The sequence below is a fragment of the Miscanthus floridulus genome, chromosome 19, assembly GCF_019320115.1.
Source record: "Miscanthus floridulus cultivar M001 chromosome 19, ASM1932011v1, whole genome shotgun sequence".
NCBI classification, from domain to species: Eukaryota; Viridiplantae; Streptophyta; class Magnoliopsida; order Poales; family Poaceae; genus Miscanthus; species Miscanthus floridulus.
Genome location: NC_089598.1, coordinates 73,663,778 through 73,689,544, shown reverse-complemented (window position 1 = coordinate 73,689,544; position 25,767 = coordinate 73,663,778). Strand labels below are relative to the sequence as shown.

Genomic DNA, 25,767 nt, shown 5'->3' with positions numbered 1-25,767 from the left:
ATGGGGAACTGTAGTAGCCAGCAATCTCGGGACTCCGCGGTGGGGGGAAGCGGCAGGAGACGGGCATGCGGTGGGGGAAGGGGCTCGACGGATGAGCGGCCACGTCGCAGCTCGCCCTCGTGGCCACGTGCTTAGCCCCACTCGGTGACAAGCGCCAGGCCCAAGCGAGGGCGCGGGGCAGCGGGCGGCGGGGTGTCTCTCGGGCGGCTCGGCCTCAACGCTCGGGGCGGTAGCACTGTCACTCGAAGTCAGAGACGGAATCTTGCGTCGTAGTCTCGGGGTCATGGGATGAGCAGATGAGGAGTGTGGATTTTTTTTTAGAGATAGAGCCGCATGTGAGGAACCGCGTCCGAGTGCGGATCACGGGACGGACGCCCATGCCGTATAATTATCGTAACAACTTACATGCGCATATCAGTTTAACCAAAATAAATTTAAATGATATGAAAAGTGAGCAAACCATTTTATATTTCAACACAAACAAGGCATCCCACAAACGAAACCTCATTGGAGAAGTTGTTAAATTATAAATGTGCAAGATCGCTCAGCGCGCTCAGGGCCTGTTCGCTTGGAGGAATTGTGAAGGAATTTGGATGGTTTGAAGGAATGTTGGAGAAATTTGTGAGAAAAAACACTGTTTCGGATGAAAAAAGAAACGGATCAAACCGGTTTAAGGGCACGCGAACGGAGCATAGTACTAGTATCAAAGATGCGAACCACGTGATCTGGATTTGGTGCACGTTGAGACTCTTGTCGAATGGACACCAACATCGATTTGTTCTGAAGTCTGAACCTGTGATGCCACTGTACTGACAATCCGGTCGAAGACGAAGCCCAGCGGCCGCAATTTACGCGGCCCCTGCCCCTGCCCCTGCCCCTGCCCAGCCAAAGAGAAGTGGCAGTCCGTCTTCCAAATCCAAAGACAAGAAAAAAGGGCGAATGAAAAGCACTCCCATTTCCACAGGGACCGAAACAAATACGTAGCTTTTATAGTAGTTTCCATGTAACTGATAACGCCGGCGGCTAATTGCATTACCGTTCCCTTGGCCACCCCTAAACCAAACAGCACTACGATGATCCCACACCGTATTCCGTAATCTAACTTTGACATATAATAGTCTATATGCACCGACTTCCTATAAATAAAAGATTATGCATATGTTAGACATGCAGTTACAGGGCGAGTGCCTCAGGCCTGTTGCAAATTGCAGTAACAGCATTTGTGCACAACAGCAGTCACTGGGAAACATGCTCAAAGACGAAAGCGGATAAGAGAAGCCATAGACATTATTGTTCGAATGCCTGTCAAAGGCTGCTATAGAATCCAACCATGATAACAAAGAAAAAAAGAAAAAAGGTCAAAATAGATCTCGCAGGGACCATAGAGATGGGCCTCTGATCCGAGAAACATCAGCTGAGGGGCCTTCTACTAGACTAGATTTTAACCAACGAGAACTCTGCTCAACAACAATTACTGATCCGCGACACGACAGTCTCTAAGGCCACACGACTAAGGCTTAGTACCCAGAAATTTGCTGCCCTGGACGACGGCTTAAGATGAGCCGAATTCAGTATGACGTCACACGGGGTGATCGAGGGCGGACTGGTGTCTTTGATGGGCTCACCCTGCAAAAATCAACAGTACAGAGTAGAGTATAAGCAAAAAATGGGCGACAGACACCCTTACCACAGTCAGAACTTTCAAACACATGCAGAAAATATGTTCTTGCCTAACAGGAAGCGTTCCAAGAACAATGCCACTGCAGTTCAGAGCAAGAATAGCACTATCTGCCTGCATAAACAGAATTTTAAATGGTCAAGCTCCAAAAAGGAACAAATCATCAGGGAAATAAATGTCTCATCCATTCAAAGATACATCAGTTTCATATCATATCATTAAAAGGAAACAAAAATAAAAGTGATGCTAGAGGCACAGAGAAATGCAGGTGTCAGATAAGAAAGAAACTCTTGTGATCCTTTTTTAATACCTGTGCATACTTGTTTTGTATCAAAAGATAATTTTCTTAACGAAAATCTAGCAATGCACATCCCACATAAGTGAGAAATCACTGTTCTGTTGCTAACTTGAGTTTGTCAGAAAAAGTCATCCAGATGAATTGTGTTTATCTAATGAAACTATTACTTTGATAAGGAATTAATTGCCCAAGGTGTCACCTAGCCTGCCTAGGCACCAGGTAAGTCCTAATCAACAAGTACACAACATGACCAGATAAGGCCAAGCCTGCCTGATCACCTATTGGAGATTGCTAGATTAGGCAGAGCTGCCTGACTAGTGTTGTGCCTGTGCACCTCAGGGGACACTAAAATATAAAGGGTGCTTTTGGATGCATGCAGTTTAACGATTTTAAAAAATTGACATATTTCTTAAAAACTTCAATAATATCATGGTTTTATTAGGTTCAAACATATAATCAAAATGCTCACTGCTTGTTTTTATACTGTATTACAATAATTACAGTGTTACTTTGTGGAGACACCATTGACAGACAACTGGTTGAGATACGACTCATTGGGTAACCAGTCGAACTGCATGTTTATTTAACTTTTCAGGATATGACATGTTAAAATTACATTACATATAAAGGTATACATTTCAATTCTCTGCATGCAAAGTAACTGATCATAGCTCCATTTTGGATCACCAAAGAGATCATAAACATTAATGAAGCCCAAGTTTGTTTCCGTACTACTTGGAAGTTAATTGCTTTGTGACATGGTGAGTGAAATTCGCTAAAACACGTAATGTTTCAGTTGAAAGTATGTTCTTATAATTCTTATAAGTTTCTTATACTTGAAAGTTCAAGGTTGCTGGGGTGCTTGATTGCTGCTGACAGGACGTCGCCCAACATAACCACAAAATTGCCTACAACTTGCTGACCTTACAGGCGCATATATTATATCAGTATGTTTTCAAAAATCAGAAACTACGACAAAAAAAAAAGACATGGTCATTTGAAGTATCTATGTTATAACAATTAGGACTCAAGACTGCGAAGCATAATGATCCAAGTAATGTGAACACACATGGTTATGTGTGCCGTGTAAGAGGATGTAAAATAATCCCTCTGTTCTACAATATTCATCCATAGCCACCAAGGATGTGCTATTTCCAGGAAAAAAAAATCAAAGTAAAATGACCATTTATATCCCTAACAAATAATATGACAGTACTTATCTTCTTTCAAAGCATTTTATTAGATTAGAGTTAGATAATGAAAACATAGATATAACTACAGTCTGGATCTCCTCAATGGAGAAATCTTGCGGAACATATATCCCTGAGGCCATGGACAAATATTGTAAGAGGGAGTAACAAGTTTCTAGAAGACTGGCAGCTGACACAGAAAAAAAGCAGTAGGAAGATGAGATGCAGCTGAAGCCAGGAGAAAGGTGTCGGTGGATAAAGCTACGATGCTTGTGGCGTGAATCAGTAATTGACCTTACTTTATCTGTTAGGAAACGAAAAGTCCTTATAGCTTGACATCAGTTCTACATGATAATAATGTACAAGAAGCTTTATAATACAGTAGAAACTCCTGAAACTTGCCACCCAAAACAGAAATGAAAAATTCAAATGACTGCTAATAGCCCTTCGTTACTTGGATAACTAATGCTTAATCAATGATGTCAGCTGCAATGCAAATAAATGATCCAAATATGAATCAGGTAAATACTGCATTTGAGCAGAATCAAAGTGAATCATCCAGTCTGGAGGAAATAAGATGTGGAAGGATGAAAAAGCTAAGTTCAATGACGAAATTGCTACAAAGCATGAAAGCAATCGCCAATTAGACGATTTTACAAACAAAATATTGCAATACTCGCCTTTCCAACAGGAAATGTTTACATGAAAAAGTGTTTGTGTTGTTCATTTACTGTGTTTGGCATTATTTCTGATATAGAAATTGATTTATTTGTGACGATATTAAATTTTGAAGTTCCATTTTTACTTACTTGGACAAACTCAACAAAGGCAATGCATGTGGAGTGCACATAATCACCAAGTAGCCTCAGACGAGAAACCTAAAGGAAAAGGGAAGATAATTATGTATCCAGATTATTTATACTCAGTCATGTAAAAGAACACATGCCTACAATAAGAGCATAGAGGTCACATACTTCACCACATGTTCCCTCGAAGAATTGCTTCACTTCATCTTCTCCAATCTACACAAAAAAGATAAGTTGTAGTACAATTTTTTTCTCCTTTATATTAAGAAAAAAGGGGCAAGAACCCTTACACACACCCAAACACACTTGGTTTCTATGTAAACATATGTGCCTTAAGTTGTAGTACAATAATTATATATAGCATTTGAGCAGGAAAAAAAATAGAAGGCCTCAAAAGGAGACCTTAGCATTTGAAATGTCCTTTTATTTTCACATTTCACCAATTAACATTACCATAATAAAAGGGAAACAGAAATGATATAGCACAAAGCATACCTTCTTGTCAATGTTAGTACAATACACAGTCCTGGATACCATTTCTTTCTCATCCTCAGACTGCAGGAAAATAAATATAATGCATTTATTACAGAGATTTAACATTAACAGATAATGTAAATTTATCTGTCTACTTACTTGAGGAAGAAATTTAGGGTTCACAGGTAAAATTGCTGTCTTTGATGGCAGAACCTTGACAGGATAAAAGCCAAGCACGGTTCCACCAAGTGCTAGTGCTGCTTGTGCACCAACTACAGAAAAAGCGGCTTCATTAAGGAATGTTTCTTACACCAACGTAGGACTATCAAATAACAATTGGCATGTCAAAAGCTACTACCACCATCAGCAAACTCGATAAAAGCAAAACGGAGCACTGAGTTAGGATCACCACAGATACGGCAATCTACCACCTACATGTGAAAAAGATGTGTCATAATAAGTCAAACATAGAGAGATAAAATGTAACCACACAACATCGCCCACATTATGAAGCATTTTGAAACTGCAGTGGACAGGGTGCAGTGAAACGACCATGTTTAAGCTACCTGTTTACATAATATGGATTTAAATTTAAACTCTCCATATGGGTAGTACTCATGTTTCGCGAAATAATATAATCCATCTACCCCAGTTTGATGTCACTATCCCTTTTGAAATGCCAAAGGAAGAATAATTCATGCTTATCAATCTGAACACAATGCCTCAATCTTCCATCTTTCTTTAATATTTCTAACCAATCTTAGGTAGAAACTAGGGATCAGTGTACCAACTTCATGTTTTCTAGGCAAGGAGGGAGTACACATCGGGCAATCAGGAGGACCATGTGGCCACACAGGTAAAAAACCCATCTCTCAACACCCAAGCATAATAAATGAAACAGGAAACCCTGGAAAATGGCTTAGCTGGACCTGCAGCTTCAGTATCTGGAGGCGTTGCTGCCTGGTTGGATCAGATAGATTTGAGCACAGGGAGCACAAGGGGGCAAACAATGCGCCTCAAGACTATGGTCTACATGAGCACTCAAGGAGACCTCACCATCATCATTTCATGGGCTGATTACGCACAGGACTTACAAGCTCAGTGACCATTGGTTACCCAAGAGAAAATTTTTGTTTCTACTTTCTCAGATGAATAAAAAATAGATGCTTTGTCAGAAGCACAAATCTGCAATTCCATGAAAAGCATTTTAAGTATATGATTGATTCAAAAGGTTAGACCACGTTGATCTTAATTCTGCAAGAGACATTATACCTTGGCTAGTGCCTATGCAAGAAAACATGGCGAACCTAAAAAATATGGGAATTTGTTATAAATAACAAGTAACTGATTTAATTTTTTGTGTGCAATTAACTGAATTATAAGTCCAGATGACCAGATGGCACCCAACTAAGTTCAAAATTGAAAATATGTGTACAGATTATATTGCAAATTCATTCTTTGTTCACCTATGTTACAAATTACAGACTAAGATTTCAATTATACACATGATAGCTTATTTATAATGCAAAGATGCCAGTATTCTAACAAGGTACAGAATGTCCAACAATATAAGTTTAAAACCATGTATTTGCAACTTGCAGATAATAAGTGTGCCCCCTGCAATCTTTAAGCCCGAAGAGACAAATGTTGTGATCAGTTTTTCCCCCATACTGAGGGAACCAGAATTTCATTACTCAGGAACAACGAAACTACAGTCATATCCAACTTGTTAACAAGTTCATACATCCTAGTGCAAAACCAGTTACTAAAAAAATACAAACATTGGCTGCAATCAACATAAAGTCCAAAGGGCCAAAGACCAACCAGCACACACATAACCATGAGCACCCACCAGACATGCTTACAGAGTAGACACAACTTACAAAGGAGCTAAGCACATTTAAGAAAAATGATAGGATGTTCATATTTCGTTATTTGTGGTGTTCAGAATATAGACGAATAAAAATCATATGACCTCAACTTGATTGAATATCAGGAACCTTAGAACACACCTGTCCACAGGTTGAAAAAACTTCAGCAAGTTTCTGTTCAGTTACCTGCAAATCAAAAGGATCAACAGATCAAGAAAAAAATAAAACTAAATATACCAAACACGATAGCTCATTCTCAAGAATTTACATGCTGATCAATGTCAGAAACATGGACTGTTCGCCGCACACTATCCTCCCTGTCAGCTCGACGAGGCCGGCCACCCATCATTCTTCTCCTCCCCTGGATGAAACCATTCCTTCTCTGTAATCACAGACCAAATGCAGCTGATTATTCTCAAGAAAGTACTCCAATTGTACTACCCAACTCATAGCACTGGCGAACAATATGTTGGGAGAACATAACGGAGAAACAAACCATAACGAAAATCCAATGACAGAAAATTCATTTGCAGGGGATCAGGAAGTAATCAGCTGATAAGAATCTTTTAAACATCCCATGTATCATAGAGTATCAATATCAATTGATCCTGGCAGATGGATTGAATTTTATATTGCAACCAATCTAGACCTAAAACCCTCCCAAAAGATCAGCTCCCCCAAGCCATGGCGCGAGAGTGACCAAAAATCCAAAGCCATCAACATCACAAAAAAGTCCAAAAGCCGACCGATCGATCGACCCAGAAACAGCCCACTGCAAACCCCTACCCGGAGACAATCCGCACCGAATCGGACTCAGTAATTCAATGATTACCCGTCGATTCGGCTGACCATTGACGGATCCATCGCTGCTGGAGTCCCTCCCCCCGCCGCCACCCATGCCACCCCCGCCGACGCCACCCACAAACTGAAGCACGTGCATCGGCTGCTGCTGCTGCAGCGGCGGCGGCGGGAGATGGTGGTGGCGCGCGTAGTAGTCGATCGCCGGCGACACGAACACGGGCGCGTCGGCCGAGAGGCGACGAGCGCCGCCGTCCACGCGGCGGCGCGACGGCGGCACGAACTCCTCCGCCGAGGGGTTCAGCTTCGAAAACAGCTCCTCCAGCTTCCTCATGTCGCTCTCATAGTCCCTCACCTCCTCCTTCCTCGATTCCCCCTCACCGCCCTTCGCCGCCGCCTCCGCAGCCGCCGCCCTCACCGCTTCCCTCTCCGCCGCCGGCACGGCGTCCGTACCGCGGATCGGGACCTCCGCCGCCACAGCAACCATCTCCGCTGCGCCGATCCGAAGCCGATCGCCGCCGCTCACCGGAAAAATTCGCGAGGAAATCGAATCGAGAATCCTTTTATTATAATTGAAACAGTGGAGGGGGCGAAATAGAAAATTGAGATATGAGCCGAGGCGAGATCGCTTTCGGGGCAGTTGGCTATAAATAGGAGCCCGAAACAAAGCAAAAGCCTGTACCCTTTTCCTCTCTTTTTTTTCCTCCAAAATATTTTTTCCACTTCCCATATATTTTAAAAATTCTCTGGTACCGGACGGCCCGTTCTCGGGTCTGTGCAACCATCGGGCCAACAGGCCTGCTACGCCACGGTTTAAAAAGACAGCGATACGCTCCATCTTCCATCTTAACTGTTTCACGGTTTAAAAAGACAGCGATATTTTCTTTCTCCACAGATGAATGCGACCGCAGTTGGCGCATCCACCAAGCCGCACCCAACCCCCATCCCCGCGCTCCTCCGTGCCCCCATCCACGTTGCGCGCGTAGCGGCCATGGTGTGCACCACGGCCGACCAAAGACATCGCGGCAGGAACACCTGTGCCCGGGTGTACACTAGGTAGCTCTCGACGTCCCGTGATTCGAGCTTGCTGTGTAGGCCGTGGTCGCTGGCGATGCTGTATTTCGAGTGTTTCAGGCATTTCATACTTAAGTTAAGTGTTTATCTGGATGTTGCAAAAGTAAATCTGCGATGTTGATACATTACAATGACAATATACGCATGTTGCAAGCCTATGTTTTAAGTGTTTCAGGTGTTTTTCAGACTAATGTTTTAAGTATATCCATCTAGATGTTGCATATATTGCTATGGCTCTACCTACATGTTTCAAACGTGTGTTTCAAGTGTTTTATATGTTTCATACTTATGTTGCAAATGTTTTATCTGGATGTCACAAAAATAGATCTGGATGCTGCATATGTCGCTATGCCTATATACATGTGTTTTGTTTCATCTATTTCAGATGTATGTTGCAAATGTTTCATCTAAATATTTCTAAAGCAGATCGGGGTGTTGTACGGCGCCGGTGGCCGGCGGATAGCATCCTCTCGCAGCCGCCTATTACTGCTGCGGGGGCATAACCATCGTTCAACCCACGTGGTTTTTTCATGCGAGCACGGGGTTGGCTTAGGGCGCGGTCCTGCGACATACACGGGCACTGGCACGGGGAGAGATGCGGACGCGGAGGCATGGGGCGGGATGCGAACGCGGAGGCGTGGGACGGGATGCGGGTGGGGGAGCTGCATCCGGACGCACCATCCCGTGCGGATGTTCGGGGGCTGACCCTTTGGTAAATTTCAAGATGTTTTTTAGACAACACTCTTGTAGAACCAATTAGTACAATTAAATTATTATCACAGCATATTAAATTTTTGTTCTTGTCTGACTATAGAAATAATTATAAATTATTAATTATCTTTGTTCCAACACGGATCAGATTTTGTCGAGTTTGTGGTTTTATTCAATGGTATTCTCGGAACCAAAAATTGCAGATTATTATAAATTGCAACGAACTAAAGTGACAATTTTAATATAAAATATATGTAGTAATGCTCGGTTGAAAGGAAATTAAAATCTAGACACCTGAATTTTATCGAGTCTCATATTTATCTCTAGTTAGAAAATAATTTATCTCTAGTTACAAAATAATTTCCTGGGTACGAAAATCAATTTCTTTCGGAAAGAATTAAAGAAAAAGGGCACGACTGCAACGGGATGCGCCGTGCAGTGGCACGTCCTCAACTAGCTGGGCCGTGCGGATCTTTCTATGGCCGTTGCGTGAGCTCTAGAATTTTTCTAGGACTTTGACTGGGTTTACATGGTGGAGCTGCGAAGCAGCTGGACTGCCACATGGATGTACGCGAGCATAAAATGCTTTTCTAAATAAAGGTGTCTTTTGAACGATAACAGATACGATAATCTTAGAGAATCTTTAATAATTTTAAAAAAGGAATTGATAAATCAATGAGCTTTTAAGTCAGCTAAAAAGAGTTGTCAACATATTTGTTAGGTTTTTAAAATTTCACTCCTAAAAATTCAAAAAACGATCACGTATAAAGATTTGTTAGGACAACTTGGTCTTCTTTCTACAAAGATTACGCCCGTTCCCCACAACCTCATGGCCCCTAGCCACTCTTAGGCACACCCCAGCGGACAAAAGGCGGCCAACAGCCATCCCAACCGTTGTAGCCATTCCCAACCGTTGTAGCCATCCGTACGCAATCGCAGGTGAGCCAAAAAAATAGGGGCAGCCAAAGCAGTGGTGGATGGGGTTGGCCAAAGGCAAACTTTGGATAGGGCATGCAAGAAAGAGGCTATGACAAAGAGGAAGGTGGAATGTGGGGGTGTTTCATCCGGTGACTAAAGTTTAGTCACTATCAAATTGGATGTTCGGATACTAATTAGGAGGATTAAAAATAGGCTAATTATAAAACTAATTGCACATATAGACACTAATTTACGAGACGAATCTATTAAGCATAATCAATCCATCATTAGCACATATTTACTGTAGCACCGTGTTGTCGAATCATGGACTAATTAGGCTTAATAGATTCGTCTCGCAAATTAGTCTCAATCTGTGCAATTAACTTTGTAATTAGTATATGTTTAACACTCCAAATTAAGTGTCCAAATATCTGATGTGATAGGGACTAAACTTTAGTCCCTGAAACCAAACAAGACCAGGTGGTGGCGGTGATTTCCCCCTAGTGGATGTCACCAAGAGATGGGAGCGACTTCTTTCTCGTGCGAGAAGAAAAAATGTTAGGAGAAGTCGCACCAATGTCGATTCCAGGTCACCCGCACATGTATCTTTCACGTGTCTCAATCGATTTTCCAAAATAAGATTGGGAGTTAGGATAAGAAGTTATTGGAGAGAGCTTTTATTTAATCCTACCAAAAACCAAGATTGAGAGTGGGTTTTGGAACCTCTTGGGGACACTGCAAGATTTTTTTTACAACTTGTTTTAGACTGTCTCCAACAAGAGACTCGTATGGGCACCCAAACCCAAAATGGGTAACAGAGACCAAAATCAGCTTCCAACATACTACCTATAAGGGAGATCTATTTTGGATTGCCTGATAGATATAACCCAAATATGAGCATCATCTTTTCTGGAAACTCATTTGCAGAAAGGATTCTCTTTTGGGTCCTGTTGTTGGAGAAGATGGCGAATGGGTATTGATCCATTTGACTATAGCGCTACTCAAAGGTCAAATGGGTCTTATATTTTGGATGTTGTCGTTGGAGATAGTCTTAAAACAAAGAAAGTGCATATTATTGTTAGAATTTATTTTGGCACCATGTTAATTAGCTCTGTTCAATGGTTTAATAAACCCAGTTGTCGGCCTGTAACTAGCCTAGGCAAAACCAACATCCCGGTTCCAGATGGACTTTGGGTTGGAATCCATTTATCTAGCAAAAACTTCGAGAGACATATCCAGTCACAGTTAGAGACCATTGGAACCCATCGAAAGAAAGCATGGGAACTGCAAGGAGCTCGGGCATCTTTCTCTGTCAGCCCCGAAGTGGAGCAAGACTTGACGTGGCGCGGCGGATGGAAACACCCAAGCCTCCGATTCTGGGTCCATCAGCGCCAACACCCAACACCTACAAGCTTTTCTCGAAGCTCCCAATCCATCTACAGACAAGTTTCATTATGTCCCTTCCTTTAGGACTACTCTAAAATTCTTCGATTCTTGGAATGATGAATAGGATTAGCATGTCCGGTGGAATCTTTTGGGTCGTTTTTTAATCTAGGGTCTTATCTAGGGCCTACTGATCTCTTAGATCCATTCCTTATCATTATTGCTATCCTATATCTCGACGATAGCAATTACAGCAAGTATATCAGGTCCTTCGATAGTGGCTCTGGTATATGAGTTATTAGCTGATTTAGATGAAGTTCTCAACTACCTCTGCATGAGTAGGCCTTTAGTTTGACATATCTGAATTAATTTGGCACATCAAGTCTGCAACACATTGCTAATACAGTTTTTATAAACTTGGCATATGATAAGAAGGGTGGTTAGTTGACTCACTGTTCTAGGGGCAAAAAGTTTGGCTGATATTCAAAATTCATTTTTAACATTTTTTGTCAGTTCCTTCCTTTCAAGAGTCAAATCCCAAAGGAACATTTTTCATCATCCTTTGCTGAAAAAATTATTAGCCATCAGCATTGACAGGATGCGCGTATATATACGAGGTCTTTCACATGATTGCTCTAGATTAGTATGCGATTTTAACTAATCACAGTTTTCATTTACTAATAAGGTAGCCTTTCATTTACAACATGGTAACATGGAAGTTGAAGAACTATACCTGGATGTACATGCTGTTAAGAATATTCAATAGGATCACATGACCGCATTATCTAGTTGATTGATGGCCGATTGATATATCCTGAATATTGGTTGTGCGCTAAGGCTTGGATTGCGGGTGAAGGCAAGTATCACGGCTTCGGTTAGATAGGATAGGTATCTCCTGATTGATGTAATCTTGTGATGTAATCTAGAGTTACCAAAAGTAGTTAGCTTCTTCTTGTTGTACAAGTTGTACCGCCACGCCAGAGGCTCTTCCTGGCTATATTAACACGAAGCCGTGAGCCTGAGAGGGCATCACGTTCCAACCATTTTCACATGGTAATCAGAGCTAGGTTAGTCCACAATATTCTCGATGGCTTCCACTTCCGCGCTTCAACAATCGTTCTCTTTGATCGGTTGTCCCGTCACCGAGAAGCTGGGCAAAGGGAATTTTCCCCTATGGAGCGCCCAGGTGCTGTCTGCTCTTCGCGGTGCGCAGATAGCGCAGTATCTCGAGCCCAACATTGTGGTGCCGGCGAAGCAGATCCCTAAGGCGGCCGACAAGCCGACTAAGCTCATCCCTAACCCTGAGTATGAAACTTGGGTTGCGAAGGACCAGCAGATCGTTAACTATCTGCTCTCCAATATCTCCAAGGAGATCCAGGTGCAAGTCTCCAATTGCGCCACATCGGTCGAGATCTAGAAACTGATCTCAGAGATGACGGCTTCCTAGTCTCTGGGCCGTATCATCAACACGCGCATGGCGTTGGCCACAGCGTAGAAGGGCTCGTCTACAATCGTCGACTACTTCAACAAGATGAAATCTCTTGCTGACGACATGGCGGCCGCCGGCAAACGTCTTGAAGATGAAGAGATCATCTCCTATGTACTAGCCGGACTTGACATGGATTTTAATCCGATTGTCTCGGTTGTCGCGGCGCGCACGGAGCCGCTATCTTTGGGCAAGCTCTACACCCAGCTAGTGGGCTGGGAACAACTGATGGATCTCCTGCACGGTGGATCCGGTTCATCTGCTAACATGGCTACACGTGGAGGCCGTGGCGGTTTCAACCGCGGCGGTGGTGGCCGAGGACGCGGGCACGACCGCAACCGTGGCAACAACAACAACAGCGGGTGCCTCCGGCAGAACTACAACGGTGTTAAACCCATCTGTCAGCTCTACGGCAAGGAGGGCCACACCGGACTCCGCTGCTTCAAGCGTGTTGACGCTTCCTTCACCGGCCCACCAGAGCAATCCTGATCTGCCTTCTCTGCATCATATGGGATTGACACCAACTGGTACACCGACACTGGTGCTACCGACCACATCATGGGAGAGCTGGAGAAGCTCACCATGAGGGACAAGTACCATGGAAACGACAAAGGTTCATGCTGCTAATGGCGCAGGTATGAGAATCAATCAAATTGGTCGAAGTTTTGTTCGTACCCCAAATCAAAATCTCGTCCTAAACAATGTTCTTTATGTTCCTGAAGCTAACAAAAGTCTTGCATCTGTTCATCATCTTACATCCGATAACCATGCTTTTATTGAATATCATCCCAACCATTTTTTGATTAAGGACCAGTCGACAAAGAAAACCATCCTTAGAGGAGAATGCGAAGGCGGTCTCTACCCGTTGAAGTCTAGGTCGTCATCGAATAAAGGGGCGTTTAGTTCTGTCAAGTCTCCTTCGTCTAGGTGGCGTAGTCGTCTCGGCCACCCTTCTTTTGCAGTCGTTCAGCAAGTCCTTAGCAAAAATAGTATTCCCTTTGTTACCGATTTGAATAAAGAAATTGTTTGCGATGCTTGCCAAAAGGGCAAAAGTCATCAGCTACCCTATCCTAGATCCACGAGTATCTCATTGAGTCCCTTAGAACTTGTGTTTTCTGATGTATGGGGTCATGCGCCCACTTCTGTTGGCAAAAACAGTTATTACGTTAGCTTCATTGATGATTTCAGCAAGTTTACATGGATTTATTTGCTTCGTCATAAATATGAAGTTTTTCAAAAATTTCATGAATTCCAAGCTATGGTTGAATGCCAATTTGATAGAAAAATTCTCGCTATGCAAACTGACTAGGGAGGGGAATATCAAAAGTTGAATGCCTTCTTTCAGCGCATTGGCATCTCGCATCATGTCTCATGCCCTTATGCACATCAACAAAATGGCTCCGCCGAACGCAAACAATGTCATATTGTTGAAGTAGGGCTCTCGCTTTTAGCCCATGCTTCTATGCCCTTATCTTATTAGGGATGAAGCTTTCATCACTGCCACCTATCTTATTAATCATCTCCGTAGTAAAATTATCAATAACCAAACTCCTCTTGAACACCTGTTTCATCAAACACCAGACTACTCCTCTCTTCATACTTTTCGCCGCGCATGCTGGCCGAATCTACGGCCTTATAACGCTCGCAAGTTGCAATTTCGCTCCAAACGCTGTGTCTTCTTAGGATACAATAACATACACAAGGGGTTCAAGTGTCTGGATGTCAATGAAGGGCGTGTCTATATTTCCCGAGATGTGGTCTTCGATGAACACGTCTTCCCCTTGGCTGAACTCCACCCAAACGCCGGTGCTCGATTACGATCTGAGATTCTCCTCCTTCCTCCAACTTTGACAAATCCTTCATATGATTTTGGGGACGACAATTCTTTAGATCATTTTGATAATGATTCCCTGCATACTAACCCTATGTCTAAGCGTGCAGCATATGAAAAAAATTCGGCGTCAAACGAACTAAATCTAGCTGGAAACGGGCGTCATTTCATGCTCCCCGAGCAATTTATCGTTTTGGCAGGAACAAGCAGCGATCCCTAGGCTGATTCACCTGCACCTTCCACTGCGGAGCTGACAAGATCGGTCTTGGATCCGGTATCGTCAGCTCCTGCGCTCATGATGAACGCTTCAGCTCCACCGACATCCTCTCCGCGTGCGCCACCTGTCTCGAACTCGCCTCGCCTGGCTCCGTGGACGGGGGGACAGGATATTTCGCCCGGTGGTGGAGAATCTCCCTTGGGTCCGCCGCTCGTCGGATCTTCTGCGCCAGCCACAGATCAACCCACCGGATCTTCGCTCGTCGGATCTTCTGCGCCAGCCACAGATCAACCCACCAGATCTTCTACATCACCTGCAGCACCAGCTCTCCAACGACCGACCACACGTCTACAACAAGGTATACGCAAACGAAAAATTTACACTGATGGAACTATTCGATATGGTCAGTTAGCAGCCACCACTGAAGGTCCTATTGATTTGCAACATGCCTTAGTCGATAATAATTGGAAGCGTGCTATGGATGTTGAATTTGATGCATTGATCAGGAATAAAACTTGGCATCTAGTTTCACCTCAAAAATGTAAAAATGTGATAGATTGCAAGTGGGTCTATAAAATCAAAAGAAGATCAAATGGGAAAATTGACAGATATAAGGCACACCTAGTAGCAAAGGGGTTCAAACAACGATATGGCATTGATTATGAGGATACTTTTAGTCCTGTTGTGAAAGCAGCTCTCTCTAGCTATGTCTAAGGATTGGTGTTTGAGGCAACTCGATGTTCAGAACGCTTTCTTGTATGGTTTCCTTAAAGAAGAGGTATACATGAAACAGCAGCCAGGTTATGAAGATAAGACCAAACCACATCACTTATGCAAACTTGACAGATCCCTGTATGGTTTAAAATAAGCACCATGAGCCTGGTATTCTAGATTGTGTGGTAAACTTCAGAGTCTAGGCTTTATTCCCTCCAAAGCTGACACATCATTATTCTTTTATCGAAAAGGAAATCATGTCATCTTTATGCTTGTATATGTTGATGATATAATTATGGCTAGTTCATCACAGGAAGCAATGGATGCTCTTCTCTGAGATTTAGAGAAGGACTTTGCAATTAAAGATCTCGGGAACCTTCACTATTTTCTTGGCATACAGGTTTAAAGAAAGAAAGGTGAATTTCTTTTGACATAGGAACGATATGCTTCTGATATCCTCAAGAGAGTTAATATGCAACCATGTAAACCCATCAAAACACCCCTTAATACTACCAAAAAGCTTTCAATCACTAGTGGCACTCGGTTAGGAGTGGAGGACTCAACCAGATACAGGAGCATTGTTGGAGCTCTTTAGTATCTCACTCTCACATGACCAGATCTGTCTTTTCGGTCAACAAAGTTTGCCAATTCCTTCACTCATCGACGACCGTTCATTGGGAAGCTGTGAAGAGAATATTGAGATATGTACAAGGAACAATCGACCTAGGGTTAAAAATTAGAAAATCTAACTCTATGCTTGTAAGTGCTTTTTCAGATGCTGATTGGGCCGGTTGCCCTGATGATAGACGATCTACAGGCGGCTTTGCTGTATTCCTAGGTTGCAACCTAGTGTCACGGTGCGCAAGAAAACAGCCTACGGTTTCAAGATCAAGTACAGAAGCTGAATACAAGTCTTTGGCCAACGCTACTGTAGAGGTAATGTGGGTACAAAAATTACTTGATGAATTAGGTATTCCACATCCTTTGACAACATGTTTATGGTGTCATAATCTTGGCGCAAAGTACCTATCAGCTAACCCTATATTTTATGCACGCACCAAGCATATAGAGATCAATTTTCATTTTGTACATGAGCAAGTTGCAGCAAAGCGCCTGTACATCAAATTCATTAGCACTATAGATCAGATCGCCGATGGCTTCACTAAGTTTCTTCCAGAGAAGCAAATGGTCATGTTCAAAGACAATCTCAACCTCGCTGATAAGTTGTGATTGAGGGGGATGTTAAGAATATCCAATAGGATCACATGACCGCAATATCTGGTTGATTGATGGCTGATTGATATCTTCTGAAGATTGGTTGTGCGCTCAGGCTTGGATTGCGGGTGAAGGCAAGTATCGTGACTTTGGTTAGATAGGATAGGTATCTCCTGATTGATGTAATCTTGTGATGTAATCTAGAGTTACCAAAAGTAGTTAGTTTCTTCTTGTTGTACAAGTTGTACCGCCACGCCAGGGGCTCTTCCTGGCTATATTAACATGAAGCCATGAGCCTAAGAGGACATCACATTCCAATCATTTTCACACGTGCTGCATTTAACTTAGTGCCAGTAGAAGATTGCAGTCATAGATTGAATAGGTTGATGGCTATGTAGAAATCATTACTAGCAGCAAATGAACCAAAGAAGAGAAAGAGATTAACTTCAGTTGTTAATGCATAAAATATAGAACAGGTGTTTTCGTTTTTCCACTTTCATATTTATCATTGCTTAGTTAAGTTGAGAGGATCTCATATTTCTTAGTTATTCATGCATCAAAATATATATATCATTACTGTAGTTGGATGTTTAGTCAACTAGCTCTCCTACTCAGCTCTCTTCAGTTCAGAAGAGACACAAAAGAGTTTGTTCAAAGAAATAAGTTGTTTGGAAATATTTCACTATAGAATTAAGGGGTCAGGATCCAATTGAAAGATGCAATCACTGTGGGCAGATTTATTCTTGTGACCAGTCAACTTATGGAACAAGAACCTCATGGTACCATTTGGGGAACTTGTGCCCTAAAGATCCCACTCAAAGGTCAGGACATATAAAAGAACAACAAAAGGAACACCGAAGCAACCTTTCAGCATTGGCGCTTGATGCAAAGCGCTTGCTGATATGGTTATAATTGATGAGATGCCTTTTAGAATAGTTTCAAGAGATATTCCAAAATGCTACAACCCCGGTTTCAACCACCTTCTAGAGTCATAGTACCAAGGGACTGTTGGTAGTGATATATTGAAGAAAAAAACCCAAGTTGAAGAAGGTTTTGGCAAATCAAAGAATCTGTCTAACAGATACTTGGACATCAAATCAAAATTTAAATTATATGTGTGTCACTTCACATTAGATTGATGATGAATGGAGGTTGCAGAAATGACAGTTCTAGATGATCATAAAGGAGTAACCCTTAGAAAAAGAGTTGAAGAATGCTTGCTGGAGTGAGGTATCAATCATTTATTCACAATCATAGTTGACAATGCGAGCTCCAATGATTGGTTGATTCTATATTTGAAGGGAGTGTGTAAAGACTAGAAGAGGGTTGTGTTAAATAACAAATCCCTTTCATGTAGGTGTTGTGCCCATATAGTCAACCTATTTGTGAAGAGTGGACTAGAGGAGCACAATGAATCTATCGACAAAATAAGAACAATAGTTAGATTTGTTAGATCTTCGCCATCGAGATTGAAGCTTTTCAAGAAATGTGTTGAGTAGGAGAATACCGAGCAAAAGTCTTTTGACCTCAGATTTGGACACAAGATGGAATGCTACATATCTGATGTTGGAAAATACAGAAAAAATTTGAGAAGGCCTTTGCACGATTGGCGAAATACTACAAGCCATTCAATGCTTAGTTTGGTGACTAAGGTCCCCCTAATGCACATGACTTAGGAAGCTACAAGGTGCACGTTGTGTTTCTTCAAGCTATTTGAAAAGGTAACAACACATCTGTCAATTTCGTTGCACGTGAACTCAAGCATCATCACATAATGTTGATACATACACAATTAAATGAGATTGACGTGAGAGAAGATCCAATATTAGCTTCAATGGCCTACAACATGAATTTAAAATTTCAAAAGTATTGGGAGCAATAAGGCAATTTGAACTACTTGTTGTTTATTGCTATGATTTTAGATCCGAGATATAAGCTGAAGATTTTGGTATTTTGCTTAGAAATTTTGTATGAACTAGATGTGGGTAAGAAATTAGCTCAGAAAGTTGAATCAGCCCTTGCTGAATTATGGTTCCTATGTTGAAACTGTTAGTGCTTGTAGTAACAAAGGTTCAAATGAAGCACCGATTCACATAAATATAGATGAAGAGGATGAAGAGAACACATAGGACAATGTTGGCATCTTAGTTTGAACAACATATGGAGGCAGTTGGGACTGAAGAAAATAATTCAGAGCTATCAAGGTATTTGGCCGACAAGCTTGTGAAGAGAAACAAAGATTTTAACATAATAAATTATTGGAAAGTACCCTATATCATCTCTTCTAGCAAAAGATGTGCTTGTTGTGCCTACTTCTACAGTGCCTTCGGAGTCGGTTTTTAGCATGGGTGGGAGGATTATTGACCCACATCGGTGCAACTTATCAATTAGCACGGTTGAAGCCTTAATTTACACACAAAGTTGGCTGCATACATCTCATTGCAAAGCAAGTGTAACAGAGGCGGTTGAAGACGTTCAAACATATGAGGGCATTAGAGAAGACTTTTTATCTAAGGACAACATTGATCACGAAAATCACATTGGTTTGTCGCTTTTCCTTCACGTCTGATCTTGGTTTGTTCATTGCCAAACTTCTGATGACTAAATTGTTCATTGCTAAACTTCTTATTACTGTTTATGCACACTATACAAAACTATAATTTTTTTTGCATACTGAAGTATTATTGTAATACTATTTCTGCCAAAATCATTATTATTTTTGCACACTATATATCTACATGTATCCTTGCTATATAACTTCATATGTGAAGTTCAATCAATCAGGAGTTGTGTCCAATGAACGAAGTAATGTAATTTACATTTCTACAGATTTTACTAAGTCTGGACTATGAAGCATAGCATTTGGGAGTTTATACTAGAAACTCAACTGTCAATGATGATGCATTTCTGCAGATTTATGTTTGTGTGAGAGCATGAGTTTTTATGCCAGTGTAGTTGAACAAGAAAAGTTTACTTCTAGAAATATTGTGATAAAACGAGAATCCAACATGCCTTCATAGTATTTATTGTCTCATTCATTGGCACCTTCTTCTCAGCAGTACACTCTGCAAAAGCATACTAGTCTGTGAACTTCCCATAAACTTATTTAGAAATTCTAATGTGGACAAACTTATGTACTTCTATCTTTTTTTGTGGCAGATTTCGTTGAGATCGAAGCTTAGCGTTTTGATGGAAGTTTGGAAAATTCATGGTGCTCCTACTCCAAAAGCTACTGTAAATGACTTCGTCGAGTTATTAATCTGATGTTTTTGGAGTTTCTTTATGTTTTGATTAGTTACTTTACTATTTAGTGAGAATTCACTTTTTTGATCCAGGGTATGATGGTATATTTTAGACATAATATTTAAGGCATTTTGTGGTAGTGCGAGAGTAAGATGGCTGGAAAATCTGAGATGTAGTAATCGGATACATTTTTCAAGAATTATATTTTTATTTGATCCAAAAAACATTCTATTAGCACAATGATAGCAGCATCACGTCACTACATTTTTCACTACGGATGAGTAATATTTTTGTGCACTTGTAGTGATTCCAAAGAAATTACATGCGTACTGAATGTAGGTATATGTGACAGCCATAGAGGAATCCACAGTGAGCCACGGAGTGAGCTACGAAAACTGTGTAAACCATTCAAACCATGTGACCAACCCAATCCAATTAAATTAATCAAACTCTTAGCGACCCGGTGAAAACCAGCCCAAACCACACCGGGATACTTGGGAAAGTTTGAAGCAAACCAGAAACCGCCAAAACCAGCCCATGAACAGGACTACTGTTAATCCTCAACAAGAATTTAGGTGTCCTCTTAGGTTGGTCTATTTTCCTGAATATATTAAAATTAACGTTTTGGCAAGCGGTAGAGTCTTACCGCCTGTGATCGGAAGGTCCCGGGTTCGAGTCGCGGTCTCCTCGCATTGCATAGGCGAGGATAAGGTTTGCCACTGACACCCTTCCCCAGACACCGCACAGAGCAGGAGCTCTCTGCACTGGGTACGCCCTTTATATTAAAATTAATGCTATTGTAACAGTGAGCACAATAAAATTTATACTACTTATAAATATATCAAAATAAATTTACTTTTGTAGTCTCTATAATTTCCATATTTAATAGAACCAAAAATAAATAAATTATGAGTAGACTTTGAAAACTCTTGAAGATGCTCTAGCCTGACAAAAGTCGTGGTTTTTACCTTTTTAGCGAAGTGTTTAGTTGCAAAGTAGTGGGGCTTGATGACGCATTTCCATATAGATATGCGCGGTTTTTTTATAGAAAAAAATAGACAGATTAATAATGCCTGGTGCACACGCTTGCACAGCCCAAAAACATAGCCACATTAATATAGAGACAATTACATTTGCGTTTTGTCCTATTTGATCTGCAAGAGTAATATTTTAGCTAGTTCGTGTTGTCCCACGCTGCTCTGGCGTCGTCACGTGTGATCCTGCCGCACGAGGGTTATAAATTCCGCCGCTGCAGCGGATCTCAGGGCTGGTTTAGATCCGAAAATTTTGACAAAGTCGTTTTCGTTGTTATTTAGTAATTAGTGTCCAATCATAGTTTAATTATGCTTAAAATATTTGTCTCGTGGATTTCATCTAAACTGTGTAATTAATTTTATTTTTATTTATATTTAATGCTTCATGTATGCGTCCAAAGATTCGATATGACGGGGAATCTTAAAAAATTTTACAAAATTTTTTGCAACTAAACTGGACCTCACGTCTCCATGTCTCGGGCTGCCAAGTGCTGACGCACGTGTGTTACAGATAAAAGCCATGCGCTGCAAAATAATACAGTCCGTATTCTCTTTCTTTTTTCCCTCTATACCTCTTATATTCTCGAGGAAAAAGACAACTCCCTTTAACCTTTATATTATAAACAAATTTACGTATATTGCTACTCTCTTCACGAATCAATAACAACAGTTATTAAATTTGGTCAATGGATTAGAAAGAAAACTGAAACTGAAAACAGATGGTACGACCGTATTGTACTAATTCGTCATCACATCAATTCAAGCATTCAACATTCCTGTCAAATTCTCTGTTCTACGAACTGACGCGACTTTACTCCAAACCGTTCCAGACTTAGAGGTGTGTCATAAACTTTAGTCATATCACATCGAGTGTTTATATACTAATTTGAAGTATTAAATATAAACTAATTATAAAACTAGAATAGAAACTAATTTGCGAAACAAATCTATTAAGTCTAACCAGTCTACGATTTGATAATATGGTGCTGCAGTAACCATATGCTAATGATGAATTAATTAGGCTTAATAAATTCGTCTTGCAAATTAGTTTTTATCTGTGTAATTAGTTTTATAATTAACTTAAATTTAGTTCTCCTAATTAGTATTTGATGTCCGATATGACAGGGACTAACATTACATCCTGAAGTCTCACCTCAGCCTTGCTGTTCTCTGTGCCTTCGGATTCAACTTGATCCGGCAACAGGGTATCATGATTCTTCCGATAGACCAAACTGGAGCGAATCCAGGACTATCATTAATCAAAAGGCAAAAAAGAAAGATGAGGCCCCTCTTCTCGCATCGTGAATATATTTTATATTCTTGGGAACAAAGGCAACTTTATTCAAAGAGAGATTGCACGCTCAAGCAAGAAATGTGTATAAGAAAAAAAAGACCGAACTATTTGAGAATTATTATTTAGTGTTTAATTAGAGATTAATTCAAGGGATATCTTTTCGCTTCTCTCTTTCACACTGTAACCGTCTATACAGGCTCTCTCTCTCTATATATATATATATATACACACACACTGTTTATTGAAATACAATAGAGAATCATTCGCATCAATCGATGTCTCTCGTCCTCTGTTTTCTAGCACGTTATCAAGCACTTGCTCTTCCTGAGTTTTGGCGACTTCCGAAACTCGATGGCTTCTGTCCATTGCAGTCCAGACGGAGAACCGAAGGCACGCCGGTCTCACCAACGATCAGAACACCGACGACAATTCGAGGACAATTTTGTTCTTTCTTGACGGTGGAGGCCAATCTCGATCTCCTGATATGGCGAAGCACAGGAGTTACGTAGAAGAATTTTGATGCTGCCGGCGCAACTTGTTCTTCAACGAGGACGTCCACTGGTTTTGGGCTGGAAGTGAAGAAAAGATGTCGATGCTGGGCATCTTCGGCGGAGAAAAAAAGAAAATGCATCTGGACACAAAGACTGTAAGCCCAGATCAAGTTTTCTTCAATTCTTCATGCTCTTACCTTGCATGGCATTGGACGACGGACGAGTTCCTAGGCCACCACGCTGGTTGCTGCGCGCCCCTCCGGCTCCCGCCAGCATGGCTTGTGGCGTTCGCGTGCCCTGCCTTGCGGCGGCGGAAGCGGAACCGCACGCGCGGCGCGGCTCCCACATGCTCGAGTGCTGCGGCGGTGGTGCGCTCGACTGGCGGTAGAGCTAGCCTGCACGCCCGGATGGCTGTGGGCTTCTCCCACGCGCACGCGCCCCTGAGCGCGCGGCCGGCGCCCTCCACGCCTGTAGTGGTGGCGGCCTCGCGCCTGCGGCCCGTGGCCAGTTGCCACCGGCGGCCGATCCCGTGGCCAGGCCTGCGCAGCGGCTGGCGGTTGATATCCGACTGCGGCCACGAGCCCACGACCGCAGTGGCTGGCGGCCCCTCCCGCGCCCTCGGAGGCGGCCTTACGCCTGCGCCTTGCGACCGCAGTGGAAGATTCTGGCACATAAGATGCATTGTACTTTTTTTTTTATGTGAGTTTTTTTAAGGTTTCTCATATAAAGTTTTTGACGAGGCAATGTTAACACAAAGGTATATGCTATATCATCTATTTTCCCCACCGAGATTTTTTTGGAAGATGATATTTGATGCATATTGAGTTATTGACTATATGGTCAAGGTGTTTTTAGACTAAGGCTTTTGGTTTATCTCATAGGGTCTAATAATATTAGTGATCGTATATCATGGTGTTTCTCCTTTTTTTCCACTGGATTTTAAAAAGTTTTGCTTGATATACCGGTATTATTTTGGTTTTTCCCACAGGGTTTTCCAAAGATTCGTAAAGATGCATAATAGATGAACAATGAAAACTACAAGGAGCTAATAATTGATCAAGGGAGAGTGTTGAGAATTATTATTTAGTGCTCAATTAGGAATTAATCCAATGAGTGTCTTTTCACCAACCGTTCATATGGGATCTGTATATATATGTACACACTGTTCATTATAATACAACAAGAATCATTTGCATCAATTAATCTCTCTCGTTCTCTATTTTCTAACACGAACCATATCGGCTTGATCAGAACTTCACCACACAAGATTTTTGCCAACCTGCGCACACAGAGTTCTAGGGATGCTACATGCTATACGGAAACAAATCCATGACGCAAGTGGAGGAAAAAACGGACAAGAGTATCGTCACAGAAGATATATACATGAAATGAAAAACAAAAACAACACCAGCACGGAAAGCTTACACGGGAGGGCCGGAGGGGTCGTTGTCGACGCATGTCAAAGCTTTGTGCAGGGGCCAAATCCTTGAGCCGAATAATTGCATGGGGCCACCCAGTACACGTAGTAGATGACATGAGAGTTTCAATCATGTGAAAATGCTTCTCTGCTAATAACATCAATGATTTGGATTAGAAATATAGATATTCGCCTTTAGGATTTGTAAAAGGGGGAAACTAAAAAAGGTTGGGAAGTCAACAGATAAGGAGGCGACCATCTTGCTTGAAAGATACGAATTGTACTATGGAAGCCCATGCTAACTGAATGTGATCCGTTCGTCCTATTAGTTTAAACTCGAGGAAATATAGGCCCCGTTCGCTGGTCTGAAACTTGGCTGAAACTGGCTGAAAAACACTGTTCTGGCTGAAATATTGTGAGAGAAAAATACTGTTCCGGCTAAAAAATGAAGCCGAACAAGCCAAATATCATACCAGCCGAACGAGGCCATAAAGGAGAGTTTGTAAATATTTTGAGTAGATTTTACTCAACAATTTATGAACCTGTGAAATGAGGGAAATAAAGAGGAAACTGTACACTATATGGCCCCGTTCGCTGGTCTGAAACTTAGCTGAAACTGGCTGAAAAACACTGTTCCGGCTGAATTGTTGTGAGAGAAAAACACTGTTCCGACTGAAAAAAGAATCCGAACAAGCCATTTTTAAGACAAGCGAACGGGGCCTATATGCATAGCAAGGTGTTTCTCTCTCTATAAAAACTAACATAACAATTGCAGATATCAAATAGCGTTCCCTGTAGCATATGAGATGTACCACGCTGCCACGCACCTCCTTCCCCTGCACGGGAAGGCACAGGCTCGCCACACGTAGCCCAGGTCGTCATTTGGACCACGGGCCAAAATAAACACTTGCTTTTTGGGCCCTGTGCACGTCCATCCACAGGGGGAGAAAAAATTGCTCTGCACTTGTGTTTCTCTTTCCCATGGCTCTGCTCTCTCATGGACTCGTGCAGCGTCGTTTGCTCAAACTCTCACATCGCAGAGGAAAGCCAGGGCGGTTAGGGATCTTCTGGAAGTAAGGGAGATCAAAACCTAGGAATGGAAAACCTCCCACTAAGAACTAGAATGGCAATTAGAATGATATCCCCCATAAATTATCCACCCAGTGAAAAGTATAGGATTCTCGGAGGGATTGGAGTTTTTAAATTAGGCGTTTGAGCGTCGTCCGTCTCCTACTTGTAGTCATCACCTCTCCTTTTGTCTCCATTGTATACGCCATCTATGGCCCCTCTCCCTACCATCCTCGCCTGCTCTCGCAGGCTCCCGGTCAAGGCCTGTTGCCCCGTCTTCTTCCAATTGGTGCCACTCCTCAGCAAGGGACGGCGCTGATCAGATAGTCTAGCCCTCGAAGAATAGCACCGCCCACCTCCAAATCCATTGCCTTCATCTTGCTGCGACGAATGGTAACTACCGTTCCTTGAACAAGTGTTTGCCTCCTAAATCGACAACTAGCGCGGGCCCTGATCCATTTTGGCCAGCATTCTGTGTAGATATATTTTGCTGCAAATACATGGTGGAGACTAGAGACAGTGGCGAAGGGGTACACTTAGCTTGCGGGTGCATAGA

General features: G+C 42.0%; 1 protein-coding gene and 1 non-coding gene across 3 annotated transcripts; one reads left to right on the top strand and one right to left on the bottom strand.

The window, feature by feature from the left end:
* Positions 1–1,269: 1,269 nt before the first annotated feature.
* On the bottom strand, positions 1,270–7,752 carry LOC136527391 (polyadenylate-binding protein-interacting protein 8-like). Of its 2 annotated transcripts, none has more exons than XM_066520104.1 (10): positions 7,150–7,752; positions 6,586–6,699; positions 6,459–6,503; positions 4,805–4,877; positions 4,606–4,718; positions 4,468–4,527; positions 4,141–4,188; positions 3,976–4,044; positions 1,731–1,792; positions 1,270–1,626 (listed from the first exon to the last, which is right to left on the bottom strand). In XM_066520104.1, the coding sequence occupies exons 1-10, from the start codon at positions 7,600–7,602 to the stop codon at positions 1,569–1,571; spliced, it is 1,095 nt and encodes a 364-aa protein (XP_066376201.1). In that variant the 5' UTR covers positions 7,603–7,752; the 3' UTR covers positions 1,270–1,568. The 2 variants fall into 2 exon arrangements, with proteins under 2 accessions (XP_066376201.1, XP_066376202.1); XM_066520105.1 differs by having other exon boundaries at positions 4,808–4,877.
* Positions 7,753–12,771: 5,019 nt separating this feature from the next.
* Positions 12,772–12,908, top strand: LOC136530156 (small nucleolar RNA Z247). The gene has a single exon (XR_010777650.1). It is a non-coding gene; the product is annotated as a small nucleolar RNA Z247 (small nucleolar RNA).
* Positions 12,909–25,767: the final 12,859 nt, after the last annotated feature.